This window comes from Lepidothrix coronata, unplaced genomic scaffold (assembly GCF_001604755.1).
Source record: "Lepidothrix coronata isolate B3197 unplaced genomic scaffold, Lepidothrix_coronata-1.0 Scaffold276, whole genome shotgun sequence".
Classification (NCBI taxonomy): Eukaryota; Metazoa; Chordata; class Aves; order Passeriformes; family Pipridae; genus Lepidothrix; species Lepidothrix coronata.
Window position 1 is genome coordinate 268,307 of NW_016690456.1, and position 24,693 is coordinate 292,999.

Here is a 24,693-nt window from a genome sequence, read left to right on the forward strand (position 1 = left end):
CTACCAGTACTTATTCTGATATTTCACATCAGCTGTTGCTTTCTCCCTCTCTCCAGCATACAAATCCAAAAGTGTCATTAACAGCTACCACAAACAAAACACAGGAGTATAAGTGAAGCTGCCTTACTTGGTTTTACCAGCCCAAAGAACATTCAGAACCATGTCAGTTCTGAATCAAGCAGCTCTCCAAGGCCCCCTCAGCCCAAAGGGAAAAAGGTCATTTGCCATAAAAGGTTGTTCACAAACATCTGAAATCTGACATCTCAAACCAACATCACAAGAGGTTTGCACACTATAATTCAGTCATATAACCTCCTAATCATGTTTGACAGCAGGGACACCTACAGCACACAAGACACAGACAGAAGAGCCATCTCATTAAGCTGTTTGGTGTCTCACTACCTCCCCTTGCTGTTAAACTCTGACACTGAAGATCAGAGCAGAGGTGGGAGGGTAGATGGTGGCTGTTTTCACTCTGAAGGTAGTGCCTCTGAAATCATAGCCTCTGTTTTCGTGACATTTCCTTTCTCTGCCATGAGCAGAAGAGTGCCTGCCAGCAAACTGAGCTGAAGGGATGGCTCAGGAGCCCTGCTAACACATCTGAAACCAGTTCATACTCTCAGCTCTGTACTGACAAACGATACAGACTGAGTTTTCCGTAGCAGTTGCAGTTTTCTACTAAAAGCTTAACTGTGGACATGTTAATCAAAAGATGCTCTCCCATCAATTCAGTAAGCTCACAAATATTATCTGTTCATAATGAAGACTAAATGCAAAAAGTTGATATTGATTTTTGAGGCTTTGAAGTCAGAAAGGAGCACTCCAGTGGTCTTCCAAATACAAGTTTTTAGGCATGCCAAAGATTCTTAGAAAGCAAGAATATGAAAAAAAAATGCCTCAGATTTCTATACTTGTAATACTGGAAAAATGAAAACAATTACATTGACCTAATGAAAACTATGAAGTTAGAACAATACAATTTAAGTAAGAATAATTTTCGTCAGATTTGGGAACATGGCATTGAGCTGTTGGGACAAAGAGTTGTGGAACTTGGACATGAAGTTATGAGCTTAAACAGAGGTTACCAACAAGAGCAGCTGCTGGTAAGCTGCATGGGAATGAAAAACACCTTTAAGGCTGACACCTGTATTAGATTCCAATCCCAGAATCACTATATATCTGAGCAGGAAGTTGGACCACTTTATAAGTTTTAGAAAACTGAGTAAGAGAAAGCTTTTTCACGTGGATAACCTAAACAGAAACGGCAGCTTACCAGATTATGTATTTCCAAGGAATCCTTCTGTATCAGAAGTAAAAATTCAGACATGGTGCTTGCCATTTTCTAGAATGCATCAGTAAAAGCTAAAATCTCACTGAAGACTTGCTGAGCTACTTTGATATCTCTTGCCAAGAAAAATATTGGCCTAACCCAAAAGCCAGGCTTTCGGGTAAAGGAGTGTGAAGGACCAGTGAATTATTCAATCTGTCCTACAGGACAGTACCACCTCCACACTGCCCTTCCACATTACTGATGCTGTGTGCTATACAGCTCCACCAGAAAACGTGTTCTCCAGTTTGTTGGGCACAGAGGGAAATGCTGAAGGAGGTACAACACAAATGCAAAGTATCTGACACCCTCTGGGTTTGCTCTTAGTCACTGCCTGGCAGGTCCACAGATACTTTGTACACTGCAGTGTCTCCACACCCCATCAGACATTGCTGCCACTCAGACTCTCCCTTAGTGCCCATACACACCTCCTGATTTCTGAAGTGCCTTTACCATTGGTTTGCTTGAATGCTTTCTGAGTAACAGGCAGATAAAATTACCTCTCCCTGCACTGGCACTACATTGTCACAGTGGGTCCCATTATCTGACACACTAATGAATCCTGGTATCCATTCACTCACCTACAGGGAGAGATTGCCCAGTTTCCTCCTCTGTGAACCAGTTCTGTTACAACAGCGACCAGATAAACTTGGCAGCAGCGATAAAGACTAAAACCTCTGAGGTCTTACAAACCTGTTAGGCAGCATCTTCAGGTGCCAAAAAGGCAACAGGTACTGCAAAATCCAAATTACCCCAATATAGGTACAACAAGATTCCCCAAAACTAGAACAATTATACTTAACTAAATAGTTATACCACAAGAACAATGCCTTATCCTTCCTTTCAACCTCACACCCTCACTAACATGCTGAGCATGTGTCATCAGTTGTCACTGTACCAAAATCACTATCAAAAAAAAAAATTAAACTAACAACAAACAAAATTAGAACTGTGTATTTATTAGTGTCATAATGAATTTTAGTCAAAATGGCACTGACTGAGGTGAAACTATCCTTTGCTTTCAGTCACAGAACAAATTCAGACCCTTCTTAAGGAAGTGCCCAATTGCAGTGCACAAATTACTTTTAGGAAGCATCATGGGAGCACAACTTGCAATTAATTCTCTGCATTAACCTTTTGCCAGCCAAAAACATGTATTCTAAGAAAGGAGGAAATGCAATTAGTTAACACTGTGCATCTCAGCAGACTGTCATTATAAAAAGACATTTTTTGCTGTTCTCAGCTTTGAGAAAGATCTTTATTGCTCCTTGCAAGATGAAAAGCAGAAAAAAGAATCAAATTTTATCTACCTCATTGATGAAAACTGCTTTTTATGTGTGCTTCTTGTAACTAGTTTGCACCCAAACGATTCATTTCACAACTGCTCTTTCAGAAAGTTTTAGCAAAAAAAGAAAAGTCTGTGTAGAGAAAAGATACATAGTTTCACTACACCCTGTTAATGAATGAAAATGAAGCACAAGATCTTCTGAATACTCTACTGAATGCCCCAATAAATCAGCCACTGCTTCTTCTGAAAAATTTCCTAACAGTGCCATTTTCAGTATACCACTTAGATTGTGTTCAACTCTGTAAACATTATTTCTAATTCAGAAAACAATTGTGCTGAAAATGCTTCTAATGGTTGTTATATAGTGCTGCTAGCACAGAATGGAGACAGTGTTTACCCTATTTGCAACTGGAATTGTACCATTTCCAAATTAACTTCAGCACTTCTATCATATTATTACACAGTTCCATGAAAAAAATCACGGGGCAAGGGATATCTTATCTCAGGTGGTAATCTCTAAGGGATCACAACTGATAAAAACCTCCCAAATAATACTTTAAAAACAGTCCTTATGGATCTGGATAGCTGCTTTATTCCACACTTTTACATTATGTTAAGCTTACTTGCACTTTTATTTTTATTACAGCTGCAACCCAACAGCCCAGAATTTTAAAAGCCTGGCTTCTCACTAACCTCCTGAAGAGAAAGTTCAACTAAAGGAAGGAAGATGGGTAGAAGACAATACCTAGAACACTTCACTCTAAGAAAATAAATGTACTAGAACTACAAATGCTACAAGTCTGAATTCAGGTAATAAATTACTCATTTGAGAAATCAAACCAGCAATTTAAAGCTTACTATAAAGCCATTTTGAGAAGTGAATTATTAAAGAAAATTAAGATAATTAACACTAAATTACTTGTAAATAACTTAATTATAGAAAGAAATAGTGACTGAACTAAACAATTCTATCTTAGCAATTCATTTTCTCTTTCTCTAGGAAGTAGAGCACATTTCACTGTGAGTACCAGTGCTTCAGGAACCAGAAAGCACTTTGACCCATCTAAAAAGAACTGCCCTTTCCCAAGTTCTAATCACAAAATGGAAAAATATAACAAAACAAAACTTACAAGATTTCAAAAATGGCCCAGAAGAAGAGAAAAACGTAACTATTTCATACTCCAGCTAAAAGTCTGGCCACGTGTCAAAACAGATTCATTCCAACGAGATCCACATTTCATCCCAAGAGCAATTAAATTCTCAGCAAAGCAGTTAAAACCCATCTGTCTCTTCAAGCCAGATTTCAATTATTATTCAGTAATCCTATGTCCTTATAATTACACTGATGCTCACTCTGCATATACACAAAATACTGGCTTTTTTATTTCAGTAAGAACTAACACAGCACAAAAATTCAGATTTTCCTGGAGCTTACAGTAAAAAGGGGTCAGAGGACTCCATCTCTTTTGTCTTTTTGTAAGACAGGGTCTTAATATGATCTGATAATACAAGGAACACTAGTAAAAGCTTCCTATCTAAACCTATTTGCCCAAATGAAATTGCTTTAAGAGAAAAGAAGAAAAACCAAATCACATCAGAACAACTTGTTCTCTAGAGAATAGTAAAGAAAGTACTAGTGAAATATTTTCAGTTTAAATTTTTACTTCCTGCAGACTATTAAGCACTAGAATAGTTTAAAAACAAGCACATACTTCAGAAGAATAACAGCTCTATTATCTATCCTACTCTAAATGTAAATAAGGACTTGCACTTTCCGAAAATATTCAAAGCCTTACACTGAGCAAACACTTATTAAAGCTTATGTTTCTCATGTGTCTACTTAATGCAATGGACAGAAGCAAACACAACAGCTCAAACCTCACTACAACAAGAGAGCATTTCATTCTGGTTAAGCAAAGGAGCCACGAGACTCCAGTCAGGATGCATGTTTTGGGCTACATTGCTCACATGTATGGTAAACTGTATTTCCAGAAACTAAGGAAAACAACAGTCCAGCAAGGTTGATATATTAGACTACAGCCCAAGTCCCCATTCCAAGAAACAGGAAAAAACATGTTTATGTTTCCTGCACTCCGAAGTAAAATGACTTCAGTCCTAAGCAGCTATTTCCAAGATCACAGTAGAAATCAGACACAGTCCTGTAAATGTTTAACTACCAGACATTTACTGAGGGACTGCCAGCCCTCTCAGCTGCTGAATAGGCACTGGCAAGCAAAATACTAACAGTCCCCTCCTTCAAAGAAAGAGAACTCATCTATAGGAACTACAGATCTCAATCACTGTTTTCACTTGGCTCTGTAAACTGCAAAGTTTTGTTGTTTGCAATCATTACAATCATGAGCAAAATCCAAACTTAGAGACACAGCAAATGTGTAAATCTCCATTAAGGTTGGTTGCTTCATTGGTTTTTTCCCCTTCCTATCTGCCATGTAACTCCTTATTTTGCTTCAAGGCTTTTTTGCTTTTAATTATGATGTAAGCTTCACTTCTAACTACCCATTCAGTGGCTGTGAACGGAAGCTCACATTGCTAAGCAGCTTTCTGCCACACAGCAGTGAAGCAGCTGGGTGTTACAAGCAGTGGCTGAAACACAGGACAGGAGCAAACAGCACAGCTAAACACCAGTGAGAGTACATACAGACAAATATTGTTTATGTTGCTAATTTACAGAGCCATCAACTGCTCTGCTAATCATCAGTCCCCTCACACAGAACTGAGCAGGAATAGCATCAGTGATTTGGTGCTCAGCAGCAAAGACCAGCTGATGAAAAGAGTATAAAGAATACCAACGAAATCAATGCTTAGAAACCTGAAAGGAGTGCAGCAGTTAGAAAGTTAACCAATCAACTTGTTGCCCTCAAAACTGAAAATGGACCAAAAGCAGGGATAGTGGAATAAGTTATTTTCTGTTACATAATTAGAAATAATAAAAATGTTTTCATCCTCACAAAATATCCACACATTTCCCTCCAAGCTCTGAGTCCCCACAGCTTCACCTTATGACATTATTTAGATTTGTATAACTTTTAAACCTCTAACACTGGATTGCACGTTTTCTTCATAGCTGTTCACTCAGTGAAGAACAGAAGGACTGCCCTAAAAGAGACCAAATTTATTTTCTTCTTTCCCCACTGTGTCCTTAAAACCAAGATGTACTGGGAATAGCAAAGTTATCTGCTTTTCTTCCTGCAAACATGGAGCAATAAGCTTGAGGGGCCAGTAAGCTCCTTCCACTGCCTTCCTATGCTGGTTGTCATTCCAGAAGCCCAGTTAAAACCCCCTGTGCAAAAGCTGCCTTTTTTTCAAAGATAGTCCAAACACTCCAAATCTAAGATCGTCCAATAGGAGTTGCACTGCCATCTATGGAAAAGTTTAGGAAAAGCATTTAGCACTTTGTATTTGTTGATACCAAGGAGGATACAGTTTGAAGGACAAACGATACAACAGCAGGATGGAAATGAAAAAAAAAAAAGGCAAATTACACGACCAATTAGTCCCCATCTAGTTCCCTGAATTGCTACTCAGCCTCATTGCTTCTACTCACCCCAGCCTGTGGCACAGAAACTCCAGAACCAACGGTCTGCTCTGGTGATTGCCCTGGAAACACTAAATCCAAGGGGCAGTCCGGCTGGCATTAGCTCCAGCACTCCAAACTCTTAAATCTGACTCTCATCAACTGGATTTTGACACACAGATATGAACTGCTTTTACCTCGCCACATGAGAAACTGCATAATTTGATCACGTATCTCCCAGCAATCAAAACATGAGATGTGTTGACTAATCACAATAATTATTCTCTTTTTTTCTAACCTGTCCTTATACTCCTTGCTTGCAGAGAAAAGGAAAAACATGGAACAAAAGCTTACAGTAACCTATCCAAGAACCTAATTCTTCAGAACTAATGAATAATCACATCAGAAATTCATCTGTATCTTCAGATTACAAACGATAATTGTTTAATCTTTAGGCTAAATAAATCAAATATATCATGATTTCTGCCAAAATCAAAAAGCATAGGAAAAAAAACCACCAAAAAACACCACTAAAAGGCAACACAACACTTCAGAGCTACATTTTCCCCCCTCAAAATCCAAGCTGACTGAAAATACATTTCTGCCTTGTAAAAATAAAACAAGTATTATTGATGTTTTTCTCAGATAAAAATTCACAGTAAGCACTGAAATTCTGAAGCACTAACAGGATCAAAATCAAAATGGGTGGAAACAACACACGACTTTCTAGAGTCAACATCAAGCCTTACAACTTCTTCCTTTCTCCACCTCCTCAAAACCTAGTAAATACATTCTTCCATTTTTAAGCCCTCTCTAAAAAATATTTAATTTCAATAAAGAAAGAAAGAAACCAAAATAGCAAACAAAGGCTTCTAATGTACCTCTGCTCCACATGGCTTACAACAGCTTCTGTCAATCAGAACATTGATCCACTATCAGTTCATACACATGCACAAATTAATGCATGGAGGTCACATGTGTCAAAACCCAGATATACAGTCCAAAAGCATGGTAAAAGAAGTATCTTCCACTTGTTTGTTAAATTACACAGTATATATCAAAATATCTATATTTATAACTTACCAAGGACAAAGTTTAAAAACTTCTCTCTTTTCCTGACATATGCAGACGTGTCTGTGGATAAGGGTGCTTGTTTTTGCAGTGGCCTACATTAAACTTGTTTTTTTCCCCTATAAACACCAATAAAGCTACAAAACTGATAGTACAAAAGTCTCAAACTGCTTTTCCAAGTTGGCCACAATTGCCACAAAAAGTTAATAACCATTACTAAATTCTTTCAAGCCTTACATCCCAACATCATAATTTAAGACTGAGCAAACAATACCACAAGCAGCTAAAAATATATCAGGAATTCGTATGTAGTTATACATAAAGAAGATAATTACATATCTATTTCCGATTTTCAGGAGCAATCTCTGCTGTTCTGCTCTTGGGCTGCAGCAAAGAACCTTACTAAAATTACAAATCAAAGCCTAAGTAGATGCCACAAACTCTGTCCAAGTCTGAAAGGGGTATCTACATTACTAAATTGGCAGTGGTGACACAGTATCTGAAACACACATTGATTATAACAAATAGGTTGTGTTCGATGTTCTGATTGTTAATAATGTTTTATCATGTTAATAAAATCCAAGTTGCTTAATTCAAAAGTCTTAATTCAAAGATAAGGGAATATGAACAGGACAGACAGTATTTTCCTCAGGCCCACCAAAATCCCAAGGTTGGTTCCCTGACCTCAGTTGGAGGATCACAGCACAGCAACTCTCCATCCATCCCTCACACTGAATGATGCTTCCTGCAGTTCAGCTTCAAGTTTAGCAACAAGAAAAAGGTTGTGATGCACCTTATGCATCACAGTTGAGGTGCACATAGTCCTGCTACAGCCAGGTATCTACCTGAAAGATTCTATGCCTGAACAAACTGAGAAATCAAAAATCATCTTCAGTTCACAGGGACCCTCTAGGCACGTAGTACAGAAACAACATATGTAAGAAGTAAGGGAGGCAATAGCTACTTTCTTGCTTTTTCACTCCTATGTTTAGAGATTATTTAACCTATCGTTTGCAGAAATTAAATTCTTTTATTTCTGAGCACTACTATGAGATTGCATAAGGAGTGACCTGCTTTGTCCTTACTTTAGAGAAAAAAAAAAATGTATGTTAACTCCGGTCCAGAAACAGGAGTTTCTAAACAAAAAATTTCAAAAAGCTATCAACTACAGAAAAAAGAGGAAACAATTATCAAATAAGAAAATCCATCGATATTTTAAAAATACACTCAATAAGCAATAAATTTAACCCAATATAATCATTCAAGTTCTGTGTATAAATACATACTATGCTGTTCATCTCCGAAGAGTCGTAACTTCCACATGGATGGACGCTTCCTATAGGTTCCAACCCTTCTTCATCCCACATATATGTGCCATCAGAACTGTCAGATGGAGAAAGCTCAAAAGAGGACCCAGCTCTATAGTTCATCTCTGAAGAAATGACATTCTCGGTAGTATGTTTTGTGCTTTCGCTGTTGTCATCCACTGCTTCAAGAGAACAGGAACAGTTAAGGTTCCAAAAACAATCCAATATTCAAAAAATCAATGTTACAATGTGTATTACTGGGGTGTTAACTTTTCTGAAACTATACTGTAACAGAATATCTGAAAGCATTCTACAGTATTGTTCCCTTATCCCAGAGGGGAAAAATGCTCAAGCTGGTTTGGTAGCTACAACTAAGTATTCTTCCAACCTATATCTTTGCTAACCTTTTATGCTGCCCCAATTCACCCACAGTGAAAGCTACTTTCTAGAATTCTGTATCTCTTGAACATATTAGAAGGTGGGTTCAAAAATATATGCTCTGGATCTAGTCTTTCAATTGCAATATCTTTCAAAACAAGCTTTTATCATGAGCAGCCCATCAAAGACTTGAAAATGTGGCTTTCAAAAGCATATTCTGGTGTCTTTAGCTGATGTTTGAAGAATTAATATCAGGAAAAACAAAAAAACAGCAACATTCCTATTTATAATTTAACTTATTTAATTAGACATCCTACACTTATTTACACCACTTAGAAGCAGTTACAGCTGTTCTCTGCCTACAGAGGTGGAAGGAGGAGGAGTTGGAATTTTCTCAAAATATCATCATCCCAGAAAAATGAATGGCAAAGCACAGATACAACCATATCACAAATGTGTTTAAAGGAGGTAACCTTCATTCTTATCACAAAGACAAAGAGCTCTAATGATTGGGAAAGAACTATTATGCAGAAAAAGCATAAGAAAACAAATATGCCAGCAGAGAGCCAAGTTGTATTCTGAAACAATTCACAAGCAATGGGCAATTACATTAAATAACTACTGTCAGAGAATTTTGATTTAGTACCTAAAATTTCAAACAGAAGATAAAAAACAAGTATTTACCAGACACATTTATATCAAGCCACTCATCAGCATTACAGTGAGATCCTCCACTTTCCTTGAGAGACGTGAACGGCTCAATGGACGTGATGCTCCCGTGCTCTAATTCCTGAAGGCAGCTCTCCTTCTGCTGTATTTGTATAGTTCTGTTTGCATCTTCTATATCTATGAAGTCATCACTGAAATCTTCACTCAAATCATTCTTCTCAGAGGACGACAAAGAAGATATAGATATTTCATCTCCATCATCGCTCATACACATGACTTTTGACCCATGTTTTCCCAGACTTTCATGCAGGCCCTCATCAGATCCTGTTCTTTGAGCACTGCTCTCTATAATACTGTTTTTCTCAACTGCTCTGTTAATATTTGTTGAAATTTCAGAGCTCTCCACGGCATGTGTGTCAGGAGAGGTACTTTTGCTGCCATCCACAGCAGTATTCCCAGCAAAGCGCTGCCTGGTAGGCTTGAGCAGAGAAGGACGACTTAATCTGTATCCAAAGGAAGGTGCTGACCCAGATCCATTTGACAGTGGGGGTTTCTTGGAACAAGGAGCTGCCACACCAGAGTACGGTCTGGTAAACCCATACTTCATCGGTTCATTTCCATTGGGCACATCCAACTGACACGCGTTTCTTGACAGCAAAGTAGACCTCTGAGACGTCCTGGCAGCCAGATTTTGACTATGATAAGGCCTTGTAAGATCCACAGCTTTATTAAAGGAATGTGACCTGGTTAGAGATGCAGTGGGAAGGAAAGAATTCTGAATGGAATGTGAAAAACTCTGTGATCTTACCATTTTTTCACAGGAAAAAGCCTTGCTATTGTCTGTAGATTGTGCTAGGCTTTCTCCTGAACTTGTCCTTGTGGCACTGGAATTAGCTCTAGGTCTCTGCAAACCTACCACTGGCCTATTTCCATAAAATCCATTTAAATTTGATCTTGGAGTACTAAATCCAGAACATGAGGTCCTTCCTGGCAGGGTACCTTTGGTGAATTTAGCTGAACCAGAGAGTCCAGGTAAAGACTTTGGGTTTAAGTCCTCGGTAGAAGATACAAACATATTGGTTTGCTTTGCTGCTTTTGACGCAACCGAAGCGGGACTGTTCAAACCCACCCTGAGCTCATCGTTGCCCAATGCTCCTTGAGACTGAGGATACTTCTCAGAATCGATTAATTTTTCATTGCAGTTGCGCTTAGAGTTGGCCTCTCTCCCATTTTGATCGTTAAGCTGATATCTGTTAGATTTTTTCCAGTTGAAGGAGAAGGAAGACACGCGGCCAGTGCCATTGTGCTTGCCGAAATTTTTGCCCCCATGACTCCCTGCTAAGTTAAGGGTCGTCCCGTTGGGCACAGGTTGTAAGACACTCCCTAAAGTTTTCGTTCCATATTTCGGTAGCCTGGAAACCAAGGATGTTCTGGTCTGATTTTTTTCTTCCATGAGCTATTTGGGTACATTGGTCCTTAAAGGGTGCTTGAATCTAAGAAATAAAAAAAAAAAACCAAACAAACATTAAACCTGGAGTACCCACACATTAAACAACATAGTTTTATATACATTTGCATCTGTGTGCTTCCTACATTCCTGTGCCTAACTGTACCGTGGGGGTAAAAAGTAACCTGTACACATTTTATGAACTTCAGAGAAATATCTGCCACCAGAACATATTTGGCAGTAATATGTTCTTCAGGTCACAGCTCCCTCCCCCAGCTTTCCTTCTCTACATAAACTGCCTTTTCTTTTCCTTCCTTTTGAAATCTATAAAATAAACTTAAAAAGGGGTTGGGCTGGGGTTTTTGGTTTGTTGTTTTTTTTTTTTTCCATTTACCCATTTTGACCAGCAAACTGTACTTTTCAATTGTGATACAATTATTAAATTACAAGCTTTGATATTTAGTATTTTTTCTTAAAAGCCACAAATATACATAGCACAAACCTGTGGTCAGCAATGTAAACCTGCAAAAATAAAATCGGACTGAAAGCTAATTTTTTGAGATTATTTTCTGTTTCCCCAATGTCTATGTTATAACACAGGAAATAATCACTCATCATATACCCTCACCATGAAATTTTTTTCCCAGACCTTACTGATATCCCCAAATCAAGATTAACATTCCTAGCCATTTTTTCCCCCCTCTTTGTATTGAAACTGTTTTGGAAATCTACTTATTCATGTACAAGACTTGAAGTACAGGGCAACAGTTGCATAAGGTCAGTGTTAGTGAGTGTATTCTAGAGTTTTACTTCTGTGCAGCAATGCACTGACACAAAATCCCAGCTAACAAAGTGTGAGATAAAAAGATCTTTGTAGAATTCATGCATTCCCTCGTATCTTGAATTTTCCTTCCATCCACCTGATTTGGAATACAGGGACTCGACCACACTCTTTAATTGAAGATTTGTTATATCTCAGCTTACAGTCACGTCATTTTGGTCTATTTGATATCAAACTTATTTTATAAAACCATTTCTGCTTTACACACATATCTTTGCCTCAAAAACTTTTGCCTTGAGAATTGGGATCTCCTTGCTTTGATGTACTTTCTGTTTCTTTCCCACTCATGACCATTTCCAGCCCCATGGTTTGGATAACTAACTATGCCTCCATCACCCTTTCGTACAGCACCAGTCTGCTGGTGTGCCTGGCTATACAATACAACCTTGTCTAAATGCTATTATTAAAGACTTGTAATTCCGACACCACCACCTTGAGAAGTCTCCAAGTTTCAATGTTGCATCTTAAGACACGTTTTAGCCTTGTGTTAAATTCTGGATTTGCAAGACCAGGTTTCTGGGGTTTTTTTCAGGACAGTTGTAAAAGGATATCTTGTCTTTGCTAGCCTGGATTTTGTTTTTATCAGTTCCACCCATTGGTCTTACAATGGTGTAAAGACAGAATTTCAGTCATTCATATGTTATTCCCTTAAACCATTACCCATATTTTTCTTTTCCCAGACCTATACACATCTAACAGACTGCAAAAAAGATGAAAATCTTTAAACCATGGCAATCACAATGAGAACCAACACATAGCAAGTAACATTATACTTATTCAAACTACAGAAATTATCCTGTGTAACCACAGCAAGCATCACCTTAAAGTGAGTCACTCCCCAAGCTGCAAGACCTCACTAAGAAACACTTCAGATAAAATCAAAGTGGCATTAAATTCATGCAAACTGAAGTGCCTTTAGGATTTTATCAGTGAATAGGATGCCCCGGAGCATCACTTCTGGAAGGAGATTTCCATTACAAAGACAGAAAGAGAAATGTACTGGAGACATGGCTTTTAGGGGCTCCTAACTTGTGAAGACATCAGAATCCACATCCTACAACTGGCAGGGCTTTTCCATTCTGAAATACACAAATCCCGAGCTTTCAAACACTCAGGGAATTCTTGCACTTCGGAGACAGAACCCTCACCCAGGTTTACAAAGAAGCATATAAGTATTTCCTCCCCAGAAACAGCAGAATATTTAATTTATCATGTATGACACCTGCCTCTATGTGGATTTAGGTGTCTAATGTTAGATTTTTGCCTGCATTGTACCTGCACACTTTGCAAAGGAAAATATCCTTATGCTTTAAGAGCAAATGTCAAAGATATTTACTTTATGTCAACAATATACAGTAAAGGCAATAAAGTACACCTTTTTTTTAAAAAAATAACTCCATGAACAAAAAAATGGCCTTTAGCATCTGGATGAATTGACTCCCAGCAAGCATCAGAATCCTCAGATCCCTCAGAAGATAACCTAACTCTAAAGAAAAGGCAAGTCTTGTAAAGAAATCTTCCAAATTAAAAAAGTTAAATTAGAAAGCTGCTAATTTAACTTTCATGCTTTATGGATAATTCCCTTTTCACATCCGTCTACCATCTCTTAGGTGACTGCAAAATTTAAATGAGGCCATTTAATTAGATTACTTTAATCCTCCACCAAGTGCTGCACATTAAACTTGAAAAGGAGACTTTTCAGTTCTCTAGGAAGGGTGCTTGCTCATTTATCCTTGATTAGGCAAAGACAGCACATTACCTTCAAGAAAACTCTACTGACTGCTTAAAACACTTCAGATAATTAAATTAAAAGACAAACAATACTGTCTGTATCTTATTAGCTATTTAACTGTAACTACTGTGCCACTTTTTCAAACTTGGGTTACATTTGTTTTGTTGAAATATAATGCCATCAATAAACACCAAAACTAAACAGCATCATGTTTGGCAGGTTTTTCCCAGAAAACGGGAAACTAAATTCTCTAAAATATCCTTAATCTTGACAAATATTTACTGCTAAGGATTACAGTATCCTAACAAGGAAACTCCCTTATCAAGCACCACAGTACCTGCAAGTTATAGAATGATTTCTGCATCCCACAAAATTCAGGTTCAATGTAATTTAAATTGTAGTCTGCTGTATTATAAAGAAATTCAAAGTATTTTTAGACTTAAGCAATCTATGGATTTTTTAAAACAGACATTTGGGCAAACAAGTTTTATATTCTTTGCCTTGGGAAATATATTATCTGGTGCACACAAGCCTAATCAGGAATTAAGCTAATTATAAGGAGCCTAGCCTTACATAATGATCCAGGGAAAAGGAATTAAAACTCACAGACCCTCTCTGAAGTATAATCTGAATTAACTGAAAAGCTACTACCTCCTTACCTTCAAGGATATTCAAGATCCTGGTGATAAGCAAAAGGATATTCATTCTCACTCTCCTTTGTACTTTCTCTATAGGATTATTTACACCTCGACAAAATCCTCCACCATTAGTTTCAACTAGAAAGCAAAACATTGACTCACTTCATTCACAGTTTGTTTCAATACCCCCAGGAAGGCAGTTTCCTACACATTAGCTTCTCAGCTAAATTCAGCTTTGCATCTGAGACTCTGCCCTACGTGTTGCAGAATGATTGTTACAGCAGAAGACAGCTTAAGGTTCATACATTTCAAAGTTTGGGCTCCTTAAAACGTTGTGATCCCTATGATCCACGCCACCAGAAAGCTAACAGCATTTTCAAGTTCCAGACTGCCATCAGTGGGACTGAATTCTCCTCCTGTTGTCACAGCAGCGTGGAATATACAGCTGCTGGATGAGGCATCTCTGACAGACTGGTGACAGAAGAGACCAATTCCGTTCTGCAGACCCATTGCTATGCCAACAGCTCCAGATTCATGTTTTAGTCACATGAATTTAAGTGCACGTGCATTTCAACTCTGTCCTGTGCACGACTTACAAAACCACCTCTCTCTACATCTCTGGGTTTTAGCACCACAGCTTCTTGTTTATTTATTTGTTTTTCTATTCAGGACACACAGTATGAAGATCTTTTCACCACTGATTTGTAGTGAAACAAGCATAACTTAAGAACTATTTTTCTTAAAAATGTAACTAAAAATGCATTAAGGCAGTCATGTGAATATATCATATTTCCAACAGTGTAGGGAGGTATTGAATATCGTAAGGGGAAAATCAGGGAGGCCCCTGCAACAGATGCAGCAAAAGGCTTCTTTATCACGTACTGAAGAACACTGCAAGATGAGGAGCACGGCTGCAAATCAGTTGTAGCTTTAAGAGAACCATGGGAGCTCAGCAGAATGCAAAAAACTGGCAGGAGATCTGCCCAGAAAACAACTGCTCTGAGCAGGACAAGCGCTGGGGAATCAAGGATCATGAGTCCTGAGGAAGTTTTGCACGCTGTACGAATTACATTGAATCAGAATGCAACTAGAAGTTCTGATGGCTCCAAGGCAGAACTCTGAGTATTCACAACTGTCATATATTTTATGTTGTTTACCCAGCACAGACTGGTTTCAGCTCAGTCAAAAACGCCACTACTTCTCAACTGCAAGATCCAGTAAAACTTACCAGCTCTGCAGCAAAATCCTCCAACCCTGCCTTACTCCTCCTCTCTTCAGTTTCTCCAAAACACCTCTCATCTTGAGTCAATGCCCAATGCTTTATGAAGGCATCCATGAATTTTAGCCTCCCTCCCTTTCCTATGTCCAAGCTGCAGTGGTTAACACCAGCTTCCTTGACAGTCTGCTTTCTGAAGGTACCATTGCCAGGAAGCATGGCAAGAAATTCCAAAACAGTGCTTATTGTTCTATTGCTCTGCAATCACCTTGTTCTTCTGTGTCTGAAGTTGTGAGATTCTGTTTTCAGATCTCAAGACAGCTTAGAGGCAAGTCCTTCTCGCTTCTTCCTCCCTCAAGCTTATGATGTTCTATCCACTTGTAAGGGTAGATCTATCAAACACCAAGCAAACCAGGTATCCAAGCTGCTCTTGTGCTGAATTTTACTTACTGTCAGTCAGAATGCACTAGGAGAAAGAACACGATAATGAGTAGAGATAAAGGGAGAAGAAAACAAGAAATACGTCATGAAGAGATTGAGGTTTCTGTATTTCTAACATTGAACAATATCTTCAGTCAATACAGCAAAAAATATGACATCTCTTGCCATCTTTAAAGGCATTGTTGTTATTCATCAGAACAGGGTTTCTTAATGCTTTGTAAGGCAAGAGGACACAAGCACTTACTGGAGAAAAAGAAATAGCGAAATGCAGCTCTGTTTTGTAGAAGAAAGCTACCAAAATACTTCCATAATAAAAAACTCTGCTCACATCCCTAAGGACCACACTCTCAATTCACTCTGCCATTAATGCTCTTTACACTGAGCACCTCAAGGAAGCAAAAAAGAGCTAAGTGCTATCTGCACAGACCTGTATGCTTTCTAATCATTTGCCCATTTGTGCTTTGCGTATTAGCAAAACAGAGACTGAATATTTTAAACCCCAAATCTTTACATCAAGCGCTACCAAAAGGTTGAAACCAAACAGGATATGAGCTATCATAAACTCCTTAAGATTTTATTGAAAAAATGTCATATAAATTTTATCTGCAAGACAGACATCAAGGTCCAGATGCTTTGCCAGCTGCGGCAAGGAGCAGCTTCAGCACAAAGAAAAGGAGATGGAAGATGATACCTGGGGGTAGGGTTATATTACTCCCAATAAAATAGAATATCAGAGTCTGCAAAAAGGAAGAAAGAGAATTAAAAGTGCACTTTCACATTCCTCATAAATGTTACTGCAGATTATTATAGTTCATTCATAAATAGACATGAAGTGAAATGACAGTTTCTTCTGCATTAGAAAATGACAATGAAGCTTAACTGTTCTCAGGGACGGAGGTCAGCCAGCAACTGGAATAAACCACTGGAGAGGCACCACTCCCCTCTGAAGCTGCTATTCATCTGAAGCATCCTCTTTGAAGAAGTCTTCAATTCCCTTCTTCAAAAGGTCTTGTTAAACCTGGGCTACCAAAGTCAACTCTGTACCTGCACATATAAACACCACACGGTCCCTGCATGACCAACTCCAAAACACAAGACCCAAAACACAGAGTGGCTGTCACTGGAAACCCAAAGGACACAAGGTGCAGCTGACAGAGCACTGCATTAGGTGTGCTGATCCTGAGAACACCAGGAGGTGGCCGGGATACATTGTAATCTATCAGAAACAACTGACATCCATTGACATAGTCATGACAATGTATCTAGCTCCAGTGATGAAACGTGGCTGTTAAAGGGAATTAAATTGTGTGGATTACTTCATTTGTTACGTTACACAACAAACAGCCTTCTGTGAACTGAACCAATTCAAGAGATTCAATCTCAGTGAGCAAGTCAAGCTTCCTCAGTAGGGTTGCTTAAAAGCTCTTAAACTGCAAAAGACACATTGTTCTCAACATCTTTGCTGGAGAGACACAAAGAGCCTTTATTTGCTTCAACCCTTTGATGACACTTTAAATTGTTACCAAATTTGCAAGGATAATAAACAGAAAGGGGAAAAACCAAAGTAAGGACAGACAGACAGTACCTGCCTGCCTGACAGATCTAATGCCCTGCAACCTAAAGACAAAGTCACTCGGCTACAAAGAAGCAAAAAACTATTCTGTTACTCAAGCATTTCCCACCACCACAAAAAAAACCCCAAACAAACATACTATAAAGCACATCTATATCTAGGTTCCTCTCCTCTGCTGTCTTAACACTCCCTTGTATTTGGCAAGATTTCTGTGGCAAAATAAGCCACAATTGTGTACATGCCTCTGTGTGTGTACATACATATTGGAAAGACTCTGATCTCTCCCATCAAAGTCTTATTTCTAAGGTTTCTCAAACAGACCCCTGATTTTTGGCATTCCTACATGGCTAATAAGGCAGAAGGCAGTCAGAAAGATATCTTTCAGAACAATTTTAAAGGTGACACTCCTTGTTTACATCATAAAGGCAAATTAAATTTTATGCTGTGGTTAAGACTTACTGAAAAACCCTAAACATCAACTGCAGTCTAGAATTAAAGCTTTCTACAAGTGAAATGGTGGATGTCGATCCCTCCTTTCAAAAATTTTGTGATTGTGTCAGCATCAAAGCAACTGAGAGCAGAAACAGGCCACTGCTTTTGCTGATGGTATTAGTCCTTCAGCAACAGCATTTCACATTGGTAACTTAATCTGCCTTGTAAGAATAAATCCAGAAAGATCACATCTGTCTGAAAAGCAATGTCATACTGCAAACCAGCAAGAATCACCTGCTGTTCTCTGGCAAATATTTCACATAACAACAGAGGAGCATCCTTTTTTCCCTCAGCACTACTCACTGTCACCAAATGATTCCAACACACCATTCCCACCTCTAAGTCTCCTTGGAAAGACTTCACTATTGATTCAGTAATACTCTCCAGTCAGCTTCCAGTTACCATTTTCTGCTACTTATGTACCTGGAGCAGGATTTTCTTGCTGATAAGAACAGGCAGGCTGAAAGCCCAGTGAAACTTGGAATGCAACTGATTTTAACTGGAAATATCCCTTCTAGACTGCCATCTTGTCCATCCTACCCCTCTAGTTTGTTTATTCAACTGATGCATCTTCTCCATGGAAAAACATTGAGATGCCTTGAGCTAGAACCATCTTACAGTGTTACAAATAGGTATTTTTCAGTATGTATTTTTTAATGATTAAATAATGACTAATGACAGAAACAATACTGCCTGTCTGAACCACTGCTGAACAGTTTATCTATGTGGGTATTTAAAGATTAAGAAATTCCATTAGTTTAAATCTGCAAGGAGGCTGTGCTTTCCACCAGTATAAAAGCATTTTCCCCCCTGCAGCCACACATGATCATTCTTTCTCCTCCTGCCTAAGAATTATAGTTATAGGTTAAGTTGAATGACAAGTGGAATAATTGGAGGAGACTGCATGTAATTCACAGAGCCACTGGTACTGAGATATCTTCTATAAGCTTGAAGAGGTTCACAGGTAATAAGTGAGCAAGATTAGACAAGATGAACCAGAAGGAAGACAGAAGAAAATAGTTCTGAGATCTTCTTTTCTACCTACTGCCAATGCTATTTCAGCATAGTTTAGCTTTTTACATAAGATCACAATCTTCAGGCAAGAACATGTCAACACATAGCTACATATCTAAAAAAAAAAAAAAAAATCATACTGTTAAGTCAGCCGCTGCTGGATTAAAAAAAAAATACTAGAAAAAGGACTGCCAAAGAAAATCTGCAACACTACTGTCATGAAAGATAGACAGTGAATCTTGGATAAGCTGGAAATATTATACAAATCATGATATTTCCCTAGGTTTGGATCATGACACTTCAATGCCCAGATTCAATTCTCCATATAGTTCTGACAGTCAATTTTATTTTAAAGGTGAGGAATACAAAAATCCCATTGTCTTCTAGGGTAGCCTTAAAAAAAAAATGTACCAGGGAAGGGATGATCAGAGCAAATATTCAATGTGGCTTCCTCAACATTCAGCTGCTTTCAATTCATAGGATTTCTTGAATTTGATGCAGTTTGTTTAGGAACCCTCCACAGATCTCTTGTCCACTGTCTTATGTAACCTGTCCTTGAGCCCCTAAACTTTCCATCCATGACTGCCTTAAGCAAGGAGTTCCAGAGCCCTACTAGTAATTCTTTTAAAGGTTATTTCACTGTCTTGCACAGATTCCCAAGGAAAACTACTAAAACTACTTGTAAACTCCCTGCATTGCAAGGAAGGGCCACTGATTTCTGCTCTCCTTGCTAACAAACACAGCAGTTTGTTTCACATCCACGTGCTTTCAAGAAGATCCTGTATTATTTGAAGTTTGACTTCTCTTTAACATCCACCCTTAACCAAAAATACTGCTGTATTACAGTTTTCAGTTGAAACTTGTTAATTTTTGAACCACATGTTCTAACTACCATTTTCTTGCTATTGAATTTAATTTCATTAGTGTTAGACACATCCAGCTTCTGGCTAATGCACTGCTATAAATCAGTTCCCAATCTCAAAACCAAACTCCCTAAAAAATATCTGAGTACCAAACAACTTGGCATAACAAACACCAGTATGTTTTTCCCACAGACTGGCAGCCTGTATTTTGTGTTTTCCTACCGATTTTCTGATACAGAGCTATCCTGGAATGTACCCACCAAGGTCAGTTTCCTGGGGAAAAAAAAGATTCTCCGAGAAACCCACACTTGTAACTTCAGTTACCAGCGACAGTTTGTCCACAGGATTAGTTTCAGAGTTACTCATCTATGCTTATTGTTTCCTAAAATTTACAGGAAGGTGATAAATATAATTTGTTTTGCCTAATCAAGATCTCAAATTTAGTCATTGTAAAGTTTTATTTTTATAAATTACCATTTCAGAATGCTTTCATGATTAAAAGATCGTTTTTTTCCTCTTTTTAACTCTACTGATGGACAAGGCTATGCAGGTTGAAAGACAGTGGCAGGAGACTTGAGGAGAGGAGCACAAACAGCAGCAGCTTGGGCCTTGCCAAATTCCCACCTATGCAAGTCTGCCTTACTGAGATGAAAAAAAGCCATAGCATCCCCCAACTCATCAAAACTACATATCAACATGTCTACGTGATAATTTTAACATATAAGACCAAAAAAATGCATTTAAATAAAGCCTATCTTTAACACAATTTACAAAAAAAACATGAGTCGGTTTTGTATCATAGTCATCCACATTGTAGTGACAACCTCTGTATCTATCTAGAAGAGATTCTTGAGTGTCCAGCTTAAAATACAAGGTATTTTTAAGTAAAGAGAAACCAGGATTTTCAGTTCTCCCTGGAGGCTTCCCCTGTGCTGTGTGTGTCACAAGCCACCTGGGCTGATTAGCCTAAAAGCACAGAATTTCTTTGGCTTCAGGGAATAAATTATTTGCAATTTAAGGGTTATTCCTGATCTATACTTGTTCAACCACCTCATCAAAGCAAACCCTTATCAGCCATTTCCTCTGGCTAAGAAGCCAAGCCTCCCTGCAGCGAGGGCCTTGCCAACATTGCCCACACTTCGTCGATCGAGGCCATTAAAATGCACTCTGCAGAGCAGGACCTCAGCTCAGCACAAAGTGCTCATACAAAAAGTCATTTTACTGAGAACTTGTGACATCAGTTCCCCATGTGACCAGGGCTAAGCACTCCCACCCTGAGAAGACTTTCTTCCTTCAATTACTTTAGGATATTATCAGCAGAACTCCTGCAGCTGAGATCCTCCTTTTAGGACACAGAAGAGCTAGTGAGCAAAGTCCAGATCTCTGCAAATCCAGCTACTTTTGATCAAGGAGGAAACAACATTCTCAGAATGTCTTCCAAAATACACCTATTTGATAGCAGTTTAAGAGTGAACTGGAGTATGTGTCCCAAAGCTATGAAGAAATGCAAAGACCTGTCTTGCCCAGCTAAACTTCAACTTTGGGATAATTATTTTAATGCTGTTGGGATTTTACTGTAACATACATGTGTTCAGGTATCCAGAGATTTACATAAGCTATTTTTTATTGCTCCAATTGAAACACAATACAGGATTTTAAACCTAATTATCGAAAGCGCCATTAGTATTTTGATCTCCTTAGTGTTCCTCTTGGCATGGAACTTAACCCTGCCTGAAAGCTTCTAATTAAGAAGACGGTGCTGCTGTTTACACTTCCAAATAGTGGCTAAAAGAGAACACCACAACCACTGCTCTAACTGGCTACCTTCAGTTAGAAGAGTTCCTTCAACTCTTATCCACTTTGAGACACCAACACTTTCTAACAATTTCAGTGTTCATCTGAAGATTGATGGCATGATGGTTTTTTATCCAGAGAGCCCGTGCCAACACTTCTTACTAACTGGTTTATTCCAAATAACCAATCCCTCTTAAAGGATGATCAGGTCCAAAAGTAATGGATTTTACTCCAATAAGCTTTTACATGAACAGTTCCATTAAACAGGATTACTCATTAGTATAACAATACATTAAATGAGATCATTATGTTAATTGAGACATTTATTTTTCCTGTATTCATATACAGGAAATTATTACTTCAGTTCAAAAACACGAGGTGTTATAGTGGTCAAAAATATTAAAGTCTTCTAAACCTGAAACATTTCTACAGTTTCAACAGCTTTACAATTAGAAGACAATACTGGGCAGCTTTTGGAGCCCAAACATTGATATTTCTATAACGAAAAGTACTGTCCGTGAGGAAAAATTAAACTTTGACTTTAAAATTAATTTTTCTACACTAAGTTGTAATTCACATAAATCCTTAACATTTAGGTAGCTGGTTATTACTAATGTTCATTTGTTTGGCAATCACTCTTCAGCTTGGAGGCATTTAATTCAAAATGGGCCTGAGTTATGTGATCATTATACACATGAGAAAACATCTGGCAATTTTCAGTCAGTATCACCAAACAATGTAAATATTTACTGCCTCACACTAACCTGATGAAGAGTTTTTTATTTCTGATTTCCTCAAATGCAAAATTTTTAAAGTTTCAGAGAATATGTAAAGTGTTTCTCAATTATAAAAATGTAACAAAATGAGACCTTATGTCCAACTTCACTTCATTTTTAATACCTTCATAAACTCTGCATCAAACTGAGACTCAAAGCCCGCAGACACTAAACCCAAACCTGCTAAAAAAACGAAGTACAGACCCTGCAAGTTGAACCAAACCCCCTGAGAAGTGGTTAACATCTTTACACGGCGTACAGACAGAGAACCAGATCGACAATCCTTACCTTAATTTGTTGTCTGGCCTGGACACTAACACTCTGCTACAGCACAAAGTTCCCATGCAGTTTTGCTTTCTTTAACCGAAGATAAACAGTTCGACCTCCTCCAGCTCAAAGTTAAAGGCTGAGGTTGCCTACGTTTCATTGTGTGCCAAAGTACATCTGACAGAACGCGATGTGAACAGCAGGCTCTGGGTGACGAAAGCAGAGTCTCAGTGTCATTAAAGCAAAATCACCACAACGTACACAACACCCCCTCGGTACAAACCTGAACAGCTAAACTGGATACTCCACCATTATTATTATTATTATTATTATTATTTTCCACCGTTACTATCCTTTTTTTTTTTTTCGCTGTTGCCATTGAACAACCACACACTGGGTACTTTTGCTCCTTCCCCTTTTCGGAGACGCAAAACCTCGAGACACAGAACCTCGAGATACACAACCTCGAGCCACCAGACCTTCGGGGCTCGCAGCAGCTGTTCCTGCAGGTGCGTGTCACCCCACACGCACCCAATTAAAGGACGCACAAACCTCCGCGGGGCCGGCACCGAGGGCGCTCCCCGGGCCCGCCGGGACACCCACTGGGACGTGACACCCAGCGGGCCGTGACACCCAGCGGGCCGTGACACCCAGCGGGCCGTGACACCCAGCGGGTCGGGGGCGAGCGCTGCGGCCGCGGGGACGCGCAGGGGGGGGACGCTCAGGAGGCCGCCCCGCCCGCTCCCGCCCTTCCCCAGCCCCCCGCGGCCGCCGCTGCCGCAGCATCCCCGGCCCGGCCGCGACTCCCGCACCGCAGCAGGGCAGCGGCCGCGCCCCGCAGGCGAACAGCCCCCGGTGAGGGGCCAGCCCCACACTCACCGCCGCCCTACCGCCTCCTCGGGCAGGGCCGCTCCGCGCCCCGATGCCGCCGGCCCCGCCCGGCCCGGCCCGCGCAGGGAGGGGCGCAGCGAGGCGGGCACACGCAGCCGCCCCTCGGCCCGCCCTGACGTCAGTGCTGCCGCCCCGCCCCGCTCGCGGCGGAGCCGCCCCGCCCATGGCCGCTGAGCCCCTCAGCGAGCCCCGCGCCCGGGCGGCCACCGCCGGCCCCCTGTGCCAGCCCGCCCGAGCGATCACCGAGCCCGCCGGCACGGCCCAGGGCAAGCGAGCGGGCCTGCGGGTGTGCCGGCCCTGCGGCAGGGAATCATCGAGGCATCGGGGCTGGAAGAGACCTTTAAGGTCGTCCAGTCCGACCGTCAGCCCAGAACTACCGTTGTGACCCCTAAAACACTAAACCACGTCACCCAGCGCCAGATCCAGGCACCGTGCTAATAACAGCAGGGTTGTGGGTTTGATCCCCTCACGGGGCATTCATTTAGGAGCTGGACTCGATGATTTTTGTGGGTCCCTTCCAACTCAGAATATTCTGAGAAACCTCCAGGGATGGTGACGCCACCACCTCCCTGGGCAACAGTGCCCGACCACCCAAACACTGAAATATTTTTTTTTAATATATAACCTTGATCTCCCCTGTCTCAGCTTAAGGCCGTTTCCTCTTGTCTCTGCAGGCACAGCAGAGACTGGCCCCCACCTCACTGCAACCTCCTGTAGGTGGTTGTGAAGAGTGATGAGGTCGCCCCTGAGCCTTCTTGAGACTAAACAACCCCAGCTGCCTTAGCCCTTTCTCACAAGGTGTGTTTTTAAACCTTTCGCGTGCCTTGTTGCCCTTTACTGGACTCGCTCCAGGACCTCAATGTCCTTTTAAAGTGAGGAGCCCAAAGCTGAACTCAGCACTCGAGGTGCAGCCTCAGCAATGCCAAGATCAGTGCCCTGGTCCTGCTGCCCACACTGCAACAGAGAGCACTCGCAGGGGAAAGGCCTCACAGATGACTCAGCTACATGGAAATCCCGATGGACTCTTGCAGTCAACCACGGGAGACCAGGCATTCTCCATGCTGGTGCTCACAGAATGAGCTGAGACTTCAATTTCCTTGAATTTTCTGCCTGTGCTGGGAATTAGAAGGCAC

The 24,693-nt window shown here is 40.1% G+C and overlaps 1 protein-coding gene across 6 annotated transcripts in view; it reads right to left on the minus strand.

The window, feature by feature from the left end:
- CCSER2 (coiled-coil serine rich protein 2) overlaps window positions 1-23,608 on the minus strand; it is a 66,041-nt gene extending 42,433 nt beyond the window's left edge. For 4 of the 6 annotated variants that reach the window (XR_001878303.1, XM_017836348.1, XM_017836351.1 and 1 more), the window contains exons 1-4: window positions 23,549-23,608; window positions 22,691-22,875; window positions 9,591-11,068; window positions 8,508-8,710 (exon numbers count right to left, since the gene is read on the minus strand). Coding sequence is in view for 5 of the 6 variants with exons in the window: in XM_017836348.1 (XP_017691837.1) it covers window positions 8,508-8,710; window positions 9,591-11,028 (1,641 nt within the window). In the remaining variant the exon portion in view is untranslated. The remainder of the gene's footprint in view (window positions 1-8,507; window positions 8,711-9,590; window positions 11,069-22,690; window positions 22,876-23,548) is intronic. The other 2 variants (XM_017836349.1, XM_017836352.1) reach the window with 1 other exon arrangement.
- Window positions 23,609-24,693: the final 1,085 nt, after the last annotated feature.